Below are 15,997 nucleotides of genomic sequence, written 5' to 3'. Positions count from 1 at the left end.
TTGCATTATGTGTTGGTAAATTGTTTCAAACAAATTAAAATAAATGCATTGATTTTATTGCAAGGAACACGTTATTTGATACCTCAGTCTAGAATGATGTATTCGTGCTGAACAGAAATAAAAATGCTTTGCCAGACGAACTTGTCCGGTGAAAAAAATGCGTTCATATCAAAATTCATATATTTCTGTTTGCTTTTCACATTACGACATGTTTGTCTTAAGAAAGAGAAAAGACAAATTGAAAATTCTATGCGGCATTCTGTGTTTCTAAAAGAGCTTTTGATATATTTGATTAATCTCTCACACTTACCCTGCATAATTTCTAATATGAACTTGCCCATCTTTCAGTTTGGACAATACCATTAACTGTTTAAAGGGGTGCAAACCAAAATGATACTGACTGAATGGCGAACAGTGCAGATCATGATCAGACTGTACGGACGTACAGGCTGATCTTGATCTGCACTGGTCACAAAGGCAGAATCAATCGTGTTCAGCATAATAAGGGCTAAACAGCAGTCGACCGAAAAATATCGCTAAATGAGTTTTGCAATGTACATAATTTTGCATGTTTGAACTAAAAAACGGAGCTGTTTTTGCCACTGAACTTTTAAAGGCGGTGCCCCATTTTCTTTGTTCGATGCGTTCGTGTTGTATATATGTTTTTACTTGTAGTTTTGTGTAAATTACATCAAAACATTAACTGCTGTGGGGTTGTTGGTTCAGGAGGCTGCGTTCATAGAACATTAGTTTTCCTGCTTGATATATATCCTTGTTTAGTTATATGTTTTTGAAAGGTATTTGAAATATGAATAAAAATCTTGTTCGTTTTTTTTTAAATTCTAGATAGACAGAGAAATTATCTAATGCACTTTGCCTTTTTACTTTTTGGACTTTAGGTTAATTGTTTAGGCTTAGTTAAGACGTTAGGACCTTCGGCGGCTGAGTGGTCATCTTCTGTGACCAGGTGGGCGAATCATTTGCTCTTTACCTACGCGGATCCAAGCCCTTGCTTAGTGCGTCATTTGAGGTAACCAAGGTAAATAATAGCAGACTCGGTTTGATTGCGAGGTAATGGAATGTGCAACATTTCTCACGACCACTAGCAAAAGCTTAGGAGGAACTCTTCACAAAAATATTGAATGGACTCCATGATCCCAAAGGACCAGAAATATAACAACACTGTCCACATCTAGCCGACATTCGAAAGCGTCTTGAGAAGAAACACTTAAGGTCAACATTTCACACTTGACTGAGCAAGTAATAGATACAAGGGTACTGTCAAATGCATCCGAATACCAGTAGGGCGCCGCCATCTTAGACTCATGCATATTCATTACAAATAACCTCTATGCCAATGTGTGTTCGTACGTCTTTAGGTAAATCTATTGTGAAATGCATGTTATTAACAGAAGGCTGACAAGGAACAATAATTCGTTTAGAACTTACCCGTGCATTGAATATTTAATAATGTAGAAAAGAGATTGATATAATGAATATGTATGATCTAAAAATTGACTCCTGCCAAATAATCATGTTACGAAATAGTCGCTGGTTACGTGATGTTTTATAGCTTCAGATATATCTGTACGAAGTGCTTCTTTTCATTTTTTAACCTGTCTAGATCCCTTTCTCGCAGTTAGTAAATGAATATGTGAAATTTTTTTGTGTATATAATATGCAGGTGCTCACTTGTGTTAATCATGTGACATAAGGTAAACTAACAGACTTTCATCATTGTCATATTAAACATCTGTAATATGATGCTAAAATAAGATTTTCATAAAAGACAAATCATTGCATATGCGCTAGAAGGAATCTTTTGGTGTCAGCTAAATCTTGTTCTTCCTAGGTACTGTACATCCCTCAGTATTCCCCGGGGCACCAACGCTCTTCTCTAAAGTTGCCATATGAATTGAACTGTGTATGTGCTATTCTTAAATTTAAACGTCAGAATTCCCTGACAGGTCGATACCATAATAAATCGGCATGTCACGAACAGCTGCTTATTTTGTTGTTGTTGTTGTCGTTTTGTTTTTTTGTTGTTGGTTTTTAATTACCATCTGACATCGGTTTCGCAGATATGAAGAACAGTGCATACGCACATACAATGAATAATATGCTAATGAAGACAAAGACACCGTGTTTTTCTAATAGAATTATTTATAATGCATTTTATATTCAAACAGGCATTCCCTCTTACAGTTAAAAATATTTAATCCCGTACTTAATATTATGATAAAGGCGGGGTGTTTACCTGTGACCAAGTGTCTATTATAAATTTGATTGGTGTTCTGTTTTAAAAATACTAAAAATTCTTCTGTATCACTATCGCAAAATTCATTCACATTTTAGCCTAAAGTCATTTCATTTTTGAAATGTAATACTATTTTCTACTGGCTAAACATTTAGTTTTGTTATTGTGTATGTATCTAAAGTTTACACAATCCGTAGTCGAAGGTTTTCTGTCTTTGGATCTTCGATGTATTTTGGACGAGTAGGTCCTCTAGATCTTTGTCTCGCTCTTGCTTGAAGCATTAGAGCGGCCCGCTCCTTGTTGTTGCTTTGAAGTACGTGACTTCTTCGGTGATGTTGATAGCATTGTTTTCAGTTGTTTTAGCATACTCGTATGATCGGTTATAAGCTTTTCCTGATTTTTCCCGAGGAAATATAAAAAACAATTTGGTCGCCGATCTTTTATCTCTGTATGTATCCCACAAAAGCACAATCTAAGGCTAAAGTTTTCAGTTTTGTTATGAATGATATTATTGAATGTTCACATTGTTTCTCGCATTTAAACTTGTATCTGCTAAATACGGGGTTTAAGTTTGGTTGAACATGCCTTTGAAGTACATCAGCTATTGCTTTTGTCGACGCTTTATCTGTTCTACAGTTAATTGCATTGTATTGTATATCTCCCGTCCTGGTTCTCCAACCCAAAAAGGTACATAAATTACTTTCTCTTTGTCCTCTTTCAAATGACAAAATACAATCGCTTCAGCAAAATCATGTTTCTTCAGGAAAAATTATATATGCGTTTCAGCGTGATCCTGGTCTAGCCGACATAGAGTTATGCGAAAAAATATGAGACAATTCGCTGTAGTTAAATTTTGAGATGGAACTGTATATGAAACAAGATCGATCTAAATTAAGATCTTAAATGCATTAAATTTGAGTGTGAAGTCCCTTTAAGATACAGTATACACGCATAAATGCATGCATACATTTATACATAACTACAAACATATCTACAAACATACATACATACATAACTACACACATATATACATACATACATACATACATACATACATTATTGGTGGGAACTTACGGGTAACACACATAATGTAACAGTGACACCCGTAATTTGCTGCAAATGATTGTCTTTATTTGGGTATTTTTATAGCATATTCGAAATCGGTTGTATAAAATCAAGTGGCTACCAATTAAATATCTGATTCAGTTTTCAGCTAGAAAGTTTAATCCTAGGTGTATTTTAGTCGTTCTGTGCCGTGTTAGTTCACAGTGGTCACCATAAACAAGTACCATTACACCGGTTGTCATCTGATCACATGATTAATCATGTGATAATTGATTAAGTACATTGTACTATATGTAAACAAAGTACATGTGACAGATTTATTGGAGAAAAAGTTCTTTAGTGAAGATGCCGTCAGCTGTTATAATATGTCCTGTGTGTAATGCAAGGTATGTTCTTCTTTCAATTTGATACCATGTTCTTTATCTATTCATTTAATTCCTTTTGCTGAATGTGCACTATAAATGTAGGTCAAACGGTAGCATGGTTATCCGCGGTTATAAATGGTAACATATCTCTTATGAAAACATCCCATTATTTCAAATTACCCGTGTAGGTAACAAACTATATGCACTGACTCTATATGCACTGACTAAACAAATACTCGTAGTTGGTTTATGCGCTTCACGAATACGGGATTGTATGATGTATTCAATGTTATTTCAGGTTGTGGTCAAAGAAACAATTCACATTTAAACACTAGATATACACTAGAGAATAAACATTAATTTCATACATGCATTTATCTTAATATTTTTTTTATTATAACTGTCTGTTTGTATGTCGTTATTTGCGGTATCAGGTATTATAAAACTTTAATGTCCCCTTTCATTAAAAATTGACAATCACATACCAACGTCAAGGAGAACACTTGTGCCTCCTGGCGATGGGGGATGTGTACTTTGATATCAGTCAGTGCCGCCAAACATACAAGATACAAGAAACTTAATTTTACGTCGGATATATAGTATAACGAATAACATTAGCTCATGACCTTTCACGACAAACAAAAGAAAACTGAAATTAACACTAATAAAGCGGCTAAAAGGAAAGATAAGCGGATAATTAAAGCATTTGCGTTACAACGATTAAGAATGACATGGTTATATGGTTAAAAGCAAACAGATATATTTAGCACATATAAGCACAGACCTGTAAAAAAGTGAAGCAATTAAGTAAAAATAAATGGACATATATTACACTACAGTGTGAGTTAGCTGAATAGAAAGTGCTGGATAATAAACATATCAATAAATATATATCTCTTTACTATATTTGAACAAAAAGGCATTATCTATTCATTTCCTGTTAGAATCTTCGTCTTGAACGTAAAAAAGTATGTTTAAAACATCACAATACAACAATCAAAACACTTCAGATCACTTGGCTCTTGCTTACGTTTGAATGTCTAATATGTCCATTCAGTGTACTCGTCCAGCTGACAACAGATAGGCTTCTCTATGGCAAATAGAAAAAAAAGCACAAAGGGCATCAGTGTCTGACAGCAGGGGAAGCAGTCTACAAACAGGCGTGTACATAAAAGCAACAATAAAAGCAAATGCGAAAGAGCATTGCAATAGAAATTTTACACGGCTAGCAAAAACATTCAAAGTAAAAATAAAACAAGCAGTAGTTCGACTAATTCGACGCGATCCTATGGAATATTGAGTTATTTTTCTTATGGGCAATATCTCCACTCGCGACGGTTAAATTGCCCGTCACAAACATAAAACAATCTGACCGTCGAGTTATTTTGACTAAAACAAGCAGGAACAGATGAAGCGATGCAGCTGGGACCTTTCCAGGACAACTTTGTGTACTGATCAACTGTGACAGACTGTTCCACACTCGGACAGCCTCAAAGCGGAATGAATTCTTGCCATACCTTGTTGTCCTTACTTGTGGGGTTTCTGGGATGTTTGAATATGTTAAATCATAATTAGAAGATTTAACCGTTACTATAGATTGGAAATATTGTGGAGATAAGTTGTGTAAACATTTAAAAGTTTCAGCTGCTACCAGAAATGCCATATAAGTGGGTAGTAACTGAAGTTTGACCTAATAAAAGATTTGAAAATTACTAGTCGGGTGCTTTCATTTAAGAATTAACCAAGTCTTTGAAGGAAATTTAGTTGTTTAGCTGCTTTCATGCACAAGTTTGAAATTTAGTTGAAAGCCTAGTATTTTAATCTCTCTTCCACAGATAATAATAACATAAGATGCGGGGATAATACGCTCGTTTGTTTTGTTTTTCAATGAACGAATGTATTTTCGTAGTTTAAAGACAGGTTGACCAACAGAAAATGATCCTCTGAGCCCCGATGTCGATAAAATCATAGAATATATATGGGAATATGTATGGGTCTCCCGGGTGCATACTCCAACTCACGATTCTGATAAAGTTTCAAGTTTATTTATATCTATTTCGAATGGCTTAGACCCATGTGGCAGTACAACAATACATATAAATATGGCGACATGTATAAGAAGTATAATTATATTCTAATGACATATGTAAATTTCTCATATCATTTTAAAAATCTAGAGAGACCAGATATGGGAATTAGATTTTAATAATAATTTCTGTTGTATAAAAATCCTAGTTTTTCGCTAAGTGCTAAAAAGTACTGTACTGTTCTTTGATGTTGACAATTATTACAGATAAAGAAATCCAAAAGTTAAAACATTAAAAATACTGATATTAAAATGACAATGAAATACTGAGAACAGTCGGAATCTACCAGTTTGAATATCAACATAAGTTAACTTAAAGCTAGCTCTTTCAGCATCACTGTTTAGACACAGTTTGAAATAACGTCCCTGGCATAGATATGAAAACTGTAAACATATATTTGTAAAAGCTATTGCAGTTTTGTCCATTATTCTAAATGCTTCTCTAACGTTTTAGTATCTTTATTATTATTAGTCTCTTTTTTTTAGTTACTTTTAATGTTTCAGCCATGTTCCCGTGTCGACACCGGCTCCATCTAGTGGTGTCCAGGCCGCTACCTGCGCTCATTGTGGTCACTTCTTCAAGTTTCGAACTCATGGTCCCACAAAGTCAAATATAACACTAACGGTTAACGGAAAACAATACACAGGTTAGATATGACCATTTTTCTACAGTCAAGGTAAATTTATCTACATATACATGTTACTGCTCAACAACAAGCATTGACGATGTGTTGTCGGGGAGCAGCTGTTATGAAATAGCCGTTATGTAAAAAATTTAAATAACTGCTACAAAACTATTAGTTAAAAATTGCATGCAGGAAGATGTTTAGGCTTGGGCTGGACTAAAGGGTTAAAGGGAGTATATTCTCCACTGACGTATATGAAAGAAAAGATTTAGATGGTACTGTGTCGTGTGTGCTTGAGTAATGTATTAAGTAGTGCCTGTTTCGGGTGGGAATAGTGTGATGAGGATTGAATCCTATCACTTTCATCGTAATTTTACGTTTTGTAAATATCAGACTCCAGGTTTCCACGTGTCTTACTTGACATCCCCAGCCTTAACATAATCCACATGTACAAGGATTGCGATAAAGTAACTTTTTGCATAGATCTGTATCAGGAATTATGGAAACATTTTGCTAAATGATGTAATATTTTAAATTACTAAGAAGTATGCATTATACAGTAACTAAATGGTATTTGAATAACAATGTGTTACATGTTGCACTCTGTAAAAACGCCATCTGTTACACAAGAACAACATGTAACAGCAGTAAAATTTTCTCGTAACTGTGTCGGCGAACGGCAAGTGTTACAGTTACAAACTTACTTTTTACTGTAATTACCTAAACATTACTTTGAGCAACAGTTATTACAACTATACTTTTTTTACCTTGAAATCGCGCAGGTTCTGATACAGATAGAATAAGGAGCTCTCCTTTGCCGTGTAGTTAAAGGTCGTTAACTTTGAATGACTTGCCTTTCACGGCAGAATTCCTTCAAGTGAGATAATGCCCGAAGGGACATGTGGGAGCTTATCTGCCACGAAGGTCGTCACATAACCTATAATTGAGTGGGTGTGGCTTAAAATCCAACAGAACCCGAACATTTACTATACCCTTGGTTGTAATGTTTGCGATAAGCCTGTAACAGCTGACGTTCGCTGATACTGTTAAACCACACGTGGTACTATTTGCGATGGCTGATATGGACTGCTGTTGTGTAACAGACGATTATATGAACACTTAAAACTGCATTTTTGTTTTATCAGTTGGCACGGAGTATGGACCCAGCACTGCCCTGAACACGTTCTTGCGGGACCAGAGAATTTCAGTTGGTACAAAACATATGTGCTTCGCGGGAGGATGTGGAACGTGCCTTGTGGAAGCAAAACTGTTCGAACCTATCTCCGAAGATCGATTGAGTTACGCTGTGAACTCGGTTAGGGCAATTTTAGTTCTATGTATTTTGTTTGTTTTATCGTGCTTGTATTCACATTGATAGCTCAGATCATTTGGCCAATGCAAATCCAGGTACCAAAAAGGCTTTTTTAGGTGTATGCCCATGGCACACCCACTGTTCATCTAGCTAGATGATGGCTTTATAACAAGACATAATGCTACCACAGCAACACTAAAGATAAAAGCAATGTAAGATGTGATCAGTCATTAAGGGGACCAGCTTTATGTTGATTGGATTGTATAGCAATTTATATTATTTTAATATTATTTTGTCAAAACTGGATTGATTCGATTAATATTACTTATGACTGACGCTTCAAAGTTGTTGAATCACATCTGAGATCGATTCCTTTGAAAAGAAGAATTAATTTATCCACCATGTTTCCCCTTTACATCTATCTCGTTACAGTGCCTTGTACCGCTTTATTCCTGTGACGGCTGGGAGATTCGGACAGTGGAGCATATAGGGAACCTACGTAATGGTCTACATCCCATACAGAAACAGATCGCCGATTACAATGGTTCGCAGTGTGGTTATTGTACACCGGGACAAGTCATGAACATGTTTGCGTAAGATTTAGCCCAAGTCTGAAATTCAAAGTTGAACCGACCATGAGAAAACCAACATAGTGCGTTTACGGCCAGCATGGATCCAGACCAGCCTGTGCATTCGCGCAGTCTCGTCAGGATCCATGCTGTTCGCTTTCAAAGCCTATATTGCAATTAGAGAAACCGTTAGCGAACAGCATGGATCCTGACCAGACTGCGCGGATGCGCATGCTGGTCTGGATCCATGCTGGTCGCAAACGCACTATGTTGGTTTTCTCATGGTGCTGCTCATTTCGACTTTTTAACCTTAAAGTATTCAGTTGGCCGTAATTCTTTATGATGCAAATAACTATAGCGCTGAAAGTTTACAGACATTTTGTTCTCCGCGGCAAATAATAAGTGACAACTGTAGTTATTCAATACTTATAGAGCAAATGCCTAATATGGACATAGTGACAAGGCTGAGAACTTTCTACAGTCTGGTTATTGCAAATTAGATACTACTTTCGAACGACGTATGTGCCAATTTGTGCCTTGAATACATCTGGAAAATGATCGTTCATGGATAATTCCTATATCAGATTGTATTTTGTAAGTAGATAGTGGAAGTGAACTGAATCAATGTGGCGGATGATACTTTTCTGTAAAAATCAGCGAGTATTCATTAAAACTCTATCGAAAATCAGAAGGTATTGTGCCCGCCCCCTCGTCTCGTTTTAGTACAATACAGGAAATTATATGTAAGAGCAGTACACTTTTAGCGATCTAATTCAAGAATATCTGTCCTTTAAGAAATTACTTGATTAAGAATGTAACCGTCTAGAAAGTCTAGAAAGTAAAGTCTGAATACTTCTTGTACTAATTGTTCCAGCATGTCTTAACAAATAAAAGAACATAGCATTTTATAGCGAAAAATCCCAACTGCCTGTGGCGGGATTCGAACCCGGGTGGACAGTCCAGTGCTCTAACCACTGAGCCAAAGCAGTTGTTAGAGATTGGTTTCAAACGTGCAGCCTATGCATAAAGGACCGTAACACTTCCCCTCTTCAAACGAATCATCGTTTATGATGACTTGTAGGCCATGTTGGCATAGAAAGTGTCATTCTTGGCACTAGATAAAGTCCGTATCACGGACAAGCCCCCATCTTACGACTTTTAGCCGTAACAAATCGAACAGCACATCATTTTATGACGAAAAATCCCAACTGCCTTCAGTGGAATTCGAAACCGGGTCGCTCGGGTGCTAGTCCAATGCTCTAACTACTGAGCCAAAGAGTCGACTCCCTGACGCAGTTGTAAGGGATTGGCTTTAAACGTGCAGGCTATGCGTAAGCGACCGTAACACAGGGCTCGTAAGGTGAACATGTTTGGTTGATTGTCAAACAACCACTATTGATATGACATAGTAGGGTTTGCTTATTTCTTGCAGACTGACGGAATTCTATGGGACTGGCTTAACAAAGAAGCAAGTGGAAGATTCCTTTGATGGTGTTATTTGCCGTTGTACAGGTAACCTTGGCTACAATGTATGATTCAGTAATAATTATACTTTTTATACCCCCACCAAACATGTTTGAGGGGGGTATATAGGAGTCAGTTTTGTCGCGTCCCGTCCCGTCCCGTCCCGTCGCGTCCCGAAATCTATTATCTCAGTTATTACCAAATGGATTTGATTCAAACTTAAAATACATGTTCCACCTTATCACCCACATCATGTGACACAAGGTGCATAACTCTTGACACCAAGTTTTCATGAATTATGTCCCCTTTTACTTAGAATTTAAGGTTAATTTTGTTGTATTTTCACTATATCTCAGTTATTACTTTTATCTCAGTTATTACCAAATGGATTTGATTCAAACTTAAAATACATGTTCCACCTTATCACCCACATCATGTGACACAAGGTGCATAACTCTTGACACCAAGTTTTCATGAATTATGTCCCCTTTTACTTAGAATTTATGGTTAATTTTGTTGTATTTTCACTATATCTCAGTTATTACTAAATGGATTTGATTCAAACTTAAAATAGATGTTCCACCTCATCACCCACACCATGTGACATAAGGTGCATAACTCTGACACCATTTTTTTATGAATTATGCCCCTTTTTACTTAGAATTTAAGGTTGATTTTGATGTATTTTCACTTTATCTCAGTTACTACTGAATGGATTTGATTCAAACTTAAAATAGATGTTCCACCTCATCACCCACATCATGTGCCACATCATGTGACACAAGGTGCATAACTCTGACACCAAGTTTTCATGAATTATGTCCCCTTTTACTTAGAATTTAAGGTTAATTTTGTTGTATTTTCACTATATCTCAGTTATTACTAAATGGATTTGATTCAAACTTAAAATAGTTGTTCCACCTCACCACCCAGATGATGTGACATAAGGTGCTTAACTCTGACATAAATTTTTTATGAATTATGTCCCCTTTTACTTTAAATTTAAGGTTGATTTTGATGTTTTTTCACTATATCTCAATTATTACAAAATGGATTTGATTCAAACTTAAAATAGATGTTCCACCTCATCACCAACATCATGTGACACAAGGTGCATAACTCTGACACCAATTTTTCATGAATTATGCCCCTTTTTACTTAGAATTTAAGGTTAATTTTGATGTATTTTCACTATATCTCAATTACTACTGAATGGATTTGATTCAGACTTAAAATAGATGTTCCACCTCATCACCCACATCATGTGACACAAGGTGCATAACTCTGACACTATTTTTCTTGAATTGTGTCCCCTTTTACCTAGAATTTAAGGTTAATTTTGATGTATTTTCACTATATCTCATTCTGATTGGCTTAGAGCCAAAGGGAAGTAACCTTTTTTTAACCTTTGTACTGAGTTTCTTCCCCTTAAATTCCAGGAATTAGTCTATTTTTAGAAATCCTATTTTTAGATTTTCAGTATTTTAGGTATTTTTCTAACTTTTTTATTATAAGTCCTATGTAAAAAGTAAAAACATTTTTCCGTGGTAACATGGGTCGGTAAGGCACTTTTTTGTATTCACTTTTAGTGTATCTCTAATATAAGAGATTTAATATATTTACTAGTATTACTATACTAGTATTATGCTAGTATTACTTATATGTGGAAGCCCAGGTTGAAGTACTCCAAAATATTTTATACCCCCACCAAACATGTTTGAGGGGGGTATATAGGAGTCAGTTTTGTTGCGTCCCGTCCCGTCCCGTCCCGAAATCTATTATCTCAGTTATTACCAAATGGATTTGATTCAAACTTAAAATACATGTTCCACCTTATCACCCACATCATGTGACACAAGGTGCATAACTCTTGACACCAAGTTTTCATGAATTATGTCCCCTTTTACTTAGAATTTAAGGTTAATTTTGTTGTATTTTCACTATATCTCAGTTATTACTTTTATCTCAGTTATTACCAAATGGATTTGATTCAAACTTAAAATACATGTTCCACCTTATCACCCACATCATGTGACACAAGGTGCATAACTCTTGACACCAAGTTTTCATGAATTATGTCCCCTTTTACTTAGAATTTAAGGTTAATTTTGTTGTATTTTCACTATATCTCAGTTATTACTAAATGGATTTGATTCAAACTTAAAATAGATGTTCCACCTCATCACCCACATCATGTGACATAAGGTGCATAACTCTGACACCATTTTTTTATGAATTATGCCCCTTTTTACTTAGAATTTAAGGTTGATTTTGATGTATTTTCACTTTATCTCAGTTACTACTGAATGGATTTGATTCAAACTTAAAATAGATGTTCCACCTCATCACCCACATCATGTGCCACATCATGTGACACAAGGTGCATAACTCTGACACCAAGTTTTCATGAATTATGTCCCCTTTTACTTAGAATTTAAGGTTAATTTTGTTGTATTTTCACTATATCTCAGTTATTACTAAATGGATTTGATTCAAACTTAAAATAGTTGTTCCACCTCACCACCCAGATGATGTGACATAAGGTGCTTAACTCTGACATAAATTTTTTATGAATTATGTCCCCTTTTACTTTAAATTTAAGGTTGATTTTGATGTTTTTTCACTATATCTCAATTATTACAAAATGGATTTGATTCAAACTTAAAATAGATGTTCCACCTCATCACCAACATCATGTGACACAAGGTGCATAACTCTGACACCAATTTTTCATGAATTATGCCCCTTTTTACTTAGAATTTAAGGTTAATTTTGATGTATTTTCACTATATCTCAATTACTACTGAATGGATTTGATTCAGACTTAAAATAGATGTTCCACCTCATCACCCACATCATGTGACACAAGGTGCATAACTCTGACACTATTTTTCTTGAATTGTGTCCCCTTTTACCTAGAATTTAAGGTTAATTTTGATGTATTTTCACTATATCTCATTCTGATTGGCTTAGAGCCAAAGGGAAGTAACCTTTTTTTAACCTTTGTACTGAGTTTCTTCCCCTTAAATTCCAGGAATTAGTCTATTTTTAGAAATCCTATTTTTAGATTTTCAGTATTTTAGGTATTTTTCTAACTTTTTTATTATAAGTCCTATGTAAAAAGTAAAAACATTTTTCCGTGGTAACATGGGTCGGTAAGGCACTTTTTTGTATTCACTTTTAGTGTATCTCTAATATAAGAGATTTAATATATTTACTAGTATTACTATACTAGTATTATGCTAGTATTACTTATATGTGGAAGCCCAGGTTGAAGTACTCCAAAATATTTTTAAGATTCCTTATGGTTGCCATTCTTCTGTGACAAGACCATATGGTGGGGGTATGAGTCACTCCTGTGACAGTTCTAGTTGCAATCTGGAATTGGTCATTCTACCACTGTTACAGAAAGTCTTCTAATTTTACCTCATGCATGTATTTTGAGCTCATGCATTTTGTGTTTTGTTATAAATCTGTTGAAAACATGCATCTTGTTTTAGGCATAAATTGTTTTTCGTGAGATCTTTTTTGGGCTATAATACTTTTTACTCTTGTTTAGATGTTATTTCGAACAATTAGGCCGAGGTTCCGAACGGTCAAACAGTGGTCTCTATTTGCGAGCGCTCTTTCCTCACATGTTAAATAATAAGGCTGTGACTAAATACAGAGTTGGTGCGCCCGTGATATATTACAGACTCCGGTATATACCGGATTAACTAAATTTGAACAAAAATACCTTAAATGTATATATTTTGTAACCATGGTGATTCTAACCCTAACCTTTAGTCAATATATTATGCACATTATACACTAAATGCATGCGGACATGCAAAAAAATGAGTATTTTTGCCGTGCGTTCCATTTGATAATAATTCCGCGCATGCGCCGAACGGCTGCACCAACTCTGCAATGAGAAACATTCAAATAATAATGCAAATGTAAAAGATCGAATAAGATTCTAGTGGCCTTGAGAACTAGGTGATCTATGTTGACCAGTGGTCTGTAACACAGGTTTGACTGTATGTTAAAGAAACTGCCTCAAATTTTTTTAGCTTAGCTTTTAAAGTGATATTTTCAAGAACGATTCCAAAGCTTGTTTGGGTGATGCAACAATCTTTGTACTTTCTTCCAAGCTGTTTTCACAAAAAAATATCACTGTATGTATAATTTTCGTTTCAGGTTTCAGGCCCATTCTCGCCGCCTTTAAGGATATGGCAATTCCTCACAACAAGAAATGTAGTGAAGGGGTTGGAGATATTGAGGTATTTGTGTTTACAACTAATTCATATATCAATAATTCACACTTAAGCAATAATTACAAGTGTGTCTTCACTTTTTCGATATTATGATTTTTTTTTTTACTTCTATAGGATTTGAAAGGCAAAATATGCTCTCGTACGGGAAAGTCGTGCAGTGGCACATGTTCGCCGGAAGCATCCGGGCCTATGACACACATGGTGTTTGCAGATACACAATGGTTCAAACCGACGACAGAAAAGGACGTGACAGCTATACTGGAAGCAAACAAGGGCAAGAAAATAAGGTTTCTGCTAGGGAATACTGCACATGGTAAGATATATAATGCCAAATACTTAATTCTGTTTGAGTCCACATGACACAAATTCTTCGTGTTGGCTTCAAAGGTAAAGAACTCAAGACCACCTGAGTTCCTGTGTGATCCCCAGTGTTTGACACAGTAGAGGTAATCCTACTTGATAGCCATCTAATAAGTATGCCCATTTGCAGATGTTTGTTTAGCTTTTGCATATTCAGCAAACTTATTATTTTATGTCGTTCATGAGTACAAACAGATAGGTAACAAGTATGAATTATATACTTGAACAGGTGTGTACAGTGACCAGAGCCCAGATAATTTCGATGTTGTGATGGACCTCACAGGATTCAGGGAAATGTACGGCATATCAGTAAGAAAGCTTTTGGCTCATATTTTTTAGGATTAAGAATACTTGTAAATAAATAAATGTTGCATTACTTTTTTTGTAAAGGATTTATATTTTAAAAAATTAAAATACAAAACTCGCTTCAAGTGTTTTATTTTTTTTTATCAGCATGTTAAACTTATTTTAGAAGCACTTATTTTGCATGTTCTCATCAGTTTTGTCCTCCGACGATCTAGTTATTGAACTGATATGAGACCCGCAGGAGTATAATGAGGATCTACAAATTTGATGACTGCAACCAATAGCAGATTTTTTTCTTTTTCAATTATTGTTGGAACTATGAAAATAACCCAAGAAATTTCATTCCGTTTCAAAAATCAGGCTTTGTGTAATTTCTTCAAAAATGTATGATAGGCAATGAAATGGTAATTATTCGTGTATCGTTTCAGTTTGACTCGGATATAGTATTAGGAGCAGGTCTGACCTTGACACATTTAGTTGACATCTTTACGAGGATGGCACAAGCAGAGGAGTATTTCGGAGAATGTGCTGCATTGTTACAGCGCGTTGCTAACCTTCCAGTTCGTAATGTGAGTACGTGGTAATAGCTGCTAGTATTAGAAAAAATAACATTGTGCCAGCGTTTGGCTGTTCTACTTCTTACATAGGCTAAATACCATACCAAACTGAGTTCATAGACCAGCCCCAGTGTGCGGGCTTGACATCTGTTGGTCCTTTTCAAATTGGTGCTAAGATACACAATGACAGATGATGGTATTTGATCCATATCTCATATTCATAAAGCATCTTTGTAGGAAAAAACACAAACATCAAAATTTAAGATTTAATTTATAGTTTTCTATTTTTTTTTTAAAAAAAAAACATTTTTGCGATTATTTCGCTTATATTTCATTCAGTATTAAGATAGAATTTTAATACATGTTTAAATCGATCATCCCAGTAATTTTAATTGAAAATCTATTGACACCTTAGAAAATGTTAAAATTTAACAAGGAAGCTGTGTGAATATGAGCACTGGTCTCCGAACTTAATTTTAATTTCATGTAACTACCTCAACTATTAATAACAGTTTTTATTTCATTTTTAACCCTTAAGGTAGTGTCATCTTACAGCTTTTGTTTTGATATACGTTTGTTTTCTGTTTTTATTTTTCATCAGAGAGGAACGTGGGCAGGCAACCTCGTCATGAAGCACGTGCACAGAGAGTTTCAATCAGACATCTTTGTTCTTTTTCAAGTACTTAAGGCACAAATATGGACAGGTAAAACATCAAGAGACGTTCCTTTAATAGTATGACATACTAAAATGTATGAAAAACATATAAGCAATTA

The 15,997-nt window shown here is 35.2% G+C and overlaps 1 protein-coding gene across 1 annotated transcript in view; it reads left to right on the top strand.

Moving 5' to 3' along the window:
- Window positions 1–3,559: 3,559 nt before the first annotated feature.
- The window catches only part of LOC123535779 (uncharacterized), a 35,904-nt gene continuing 23,466 nt past the window's right edge, over window positions 3,560–15,997 (top strand). The window contains exons 1-10 of the mRNA XM_053527795.1: window positions 3,560–3,708; window positions 6,278–6,420; window positions 7,545–7,714; window positions 8,144–8,304; window positions 9,713–9,792; window positions 13,924–14,006; window positions 14,115–14,313; window positions 14,590–14,669; window positions 15,095–15,235; window positions 15,825–15,927. Coding sequence (XP_053383770.1) covers window positions 3,668–3,708; window positions 6,278–6,420; window positions 7,545–7,714; window positions 8,144–8,304; window positions 9,713–9,792; window positions 13,924–14,006; window positions 14,115–14,313; window positions 14,590–14,669; window positions 15,095–15,235; window positions 15,825–15,927 — 1,201 coding nt within the window. The 5' untranslated portion in view covers window positions 3,560–3,667. The remainder of the gene's footprint in view (window positions 3,709–6,277; window positions 6,421–7,544; window positions 7,715–8,143; window positions 8,305–9,712; window positions 9,793–13,923; window positions 14,007–14,114; window positions 14,314–14,589; window positions 14,670–15,094; window positions 15,236–15,824; window positions 15,928–15,997) is intronic.

Source organism: Mercenaria mercenaria, chromosome 17 (genome assembly GCF_021730395.1).
Source record: "Mercenaria mercenaria strain notata chromosome 17, MADL_Memer_1, whole genome shotgun sequence".
NCBI classification, from domain to species: Eukaryota; Metazoa; Mollusca; class Bivalvia; order Venerida; family Veneridae; genus Mercenaria; species Mercenaria mercenaria.
This window is presented reverse-complemented; position numbering and strand designations above follow the sequence as displayed.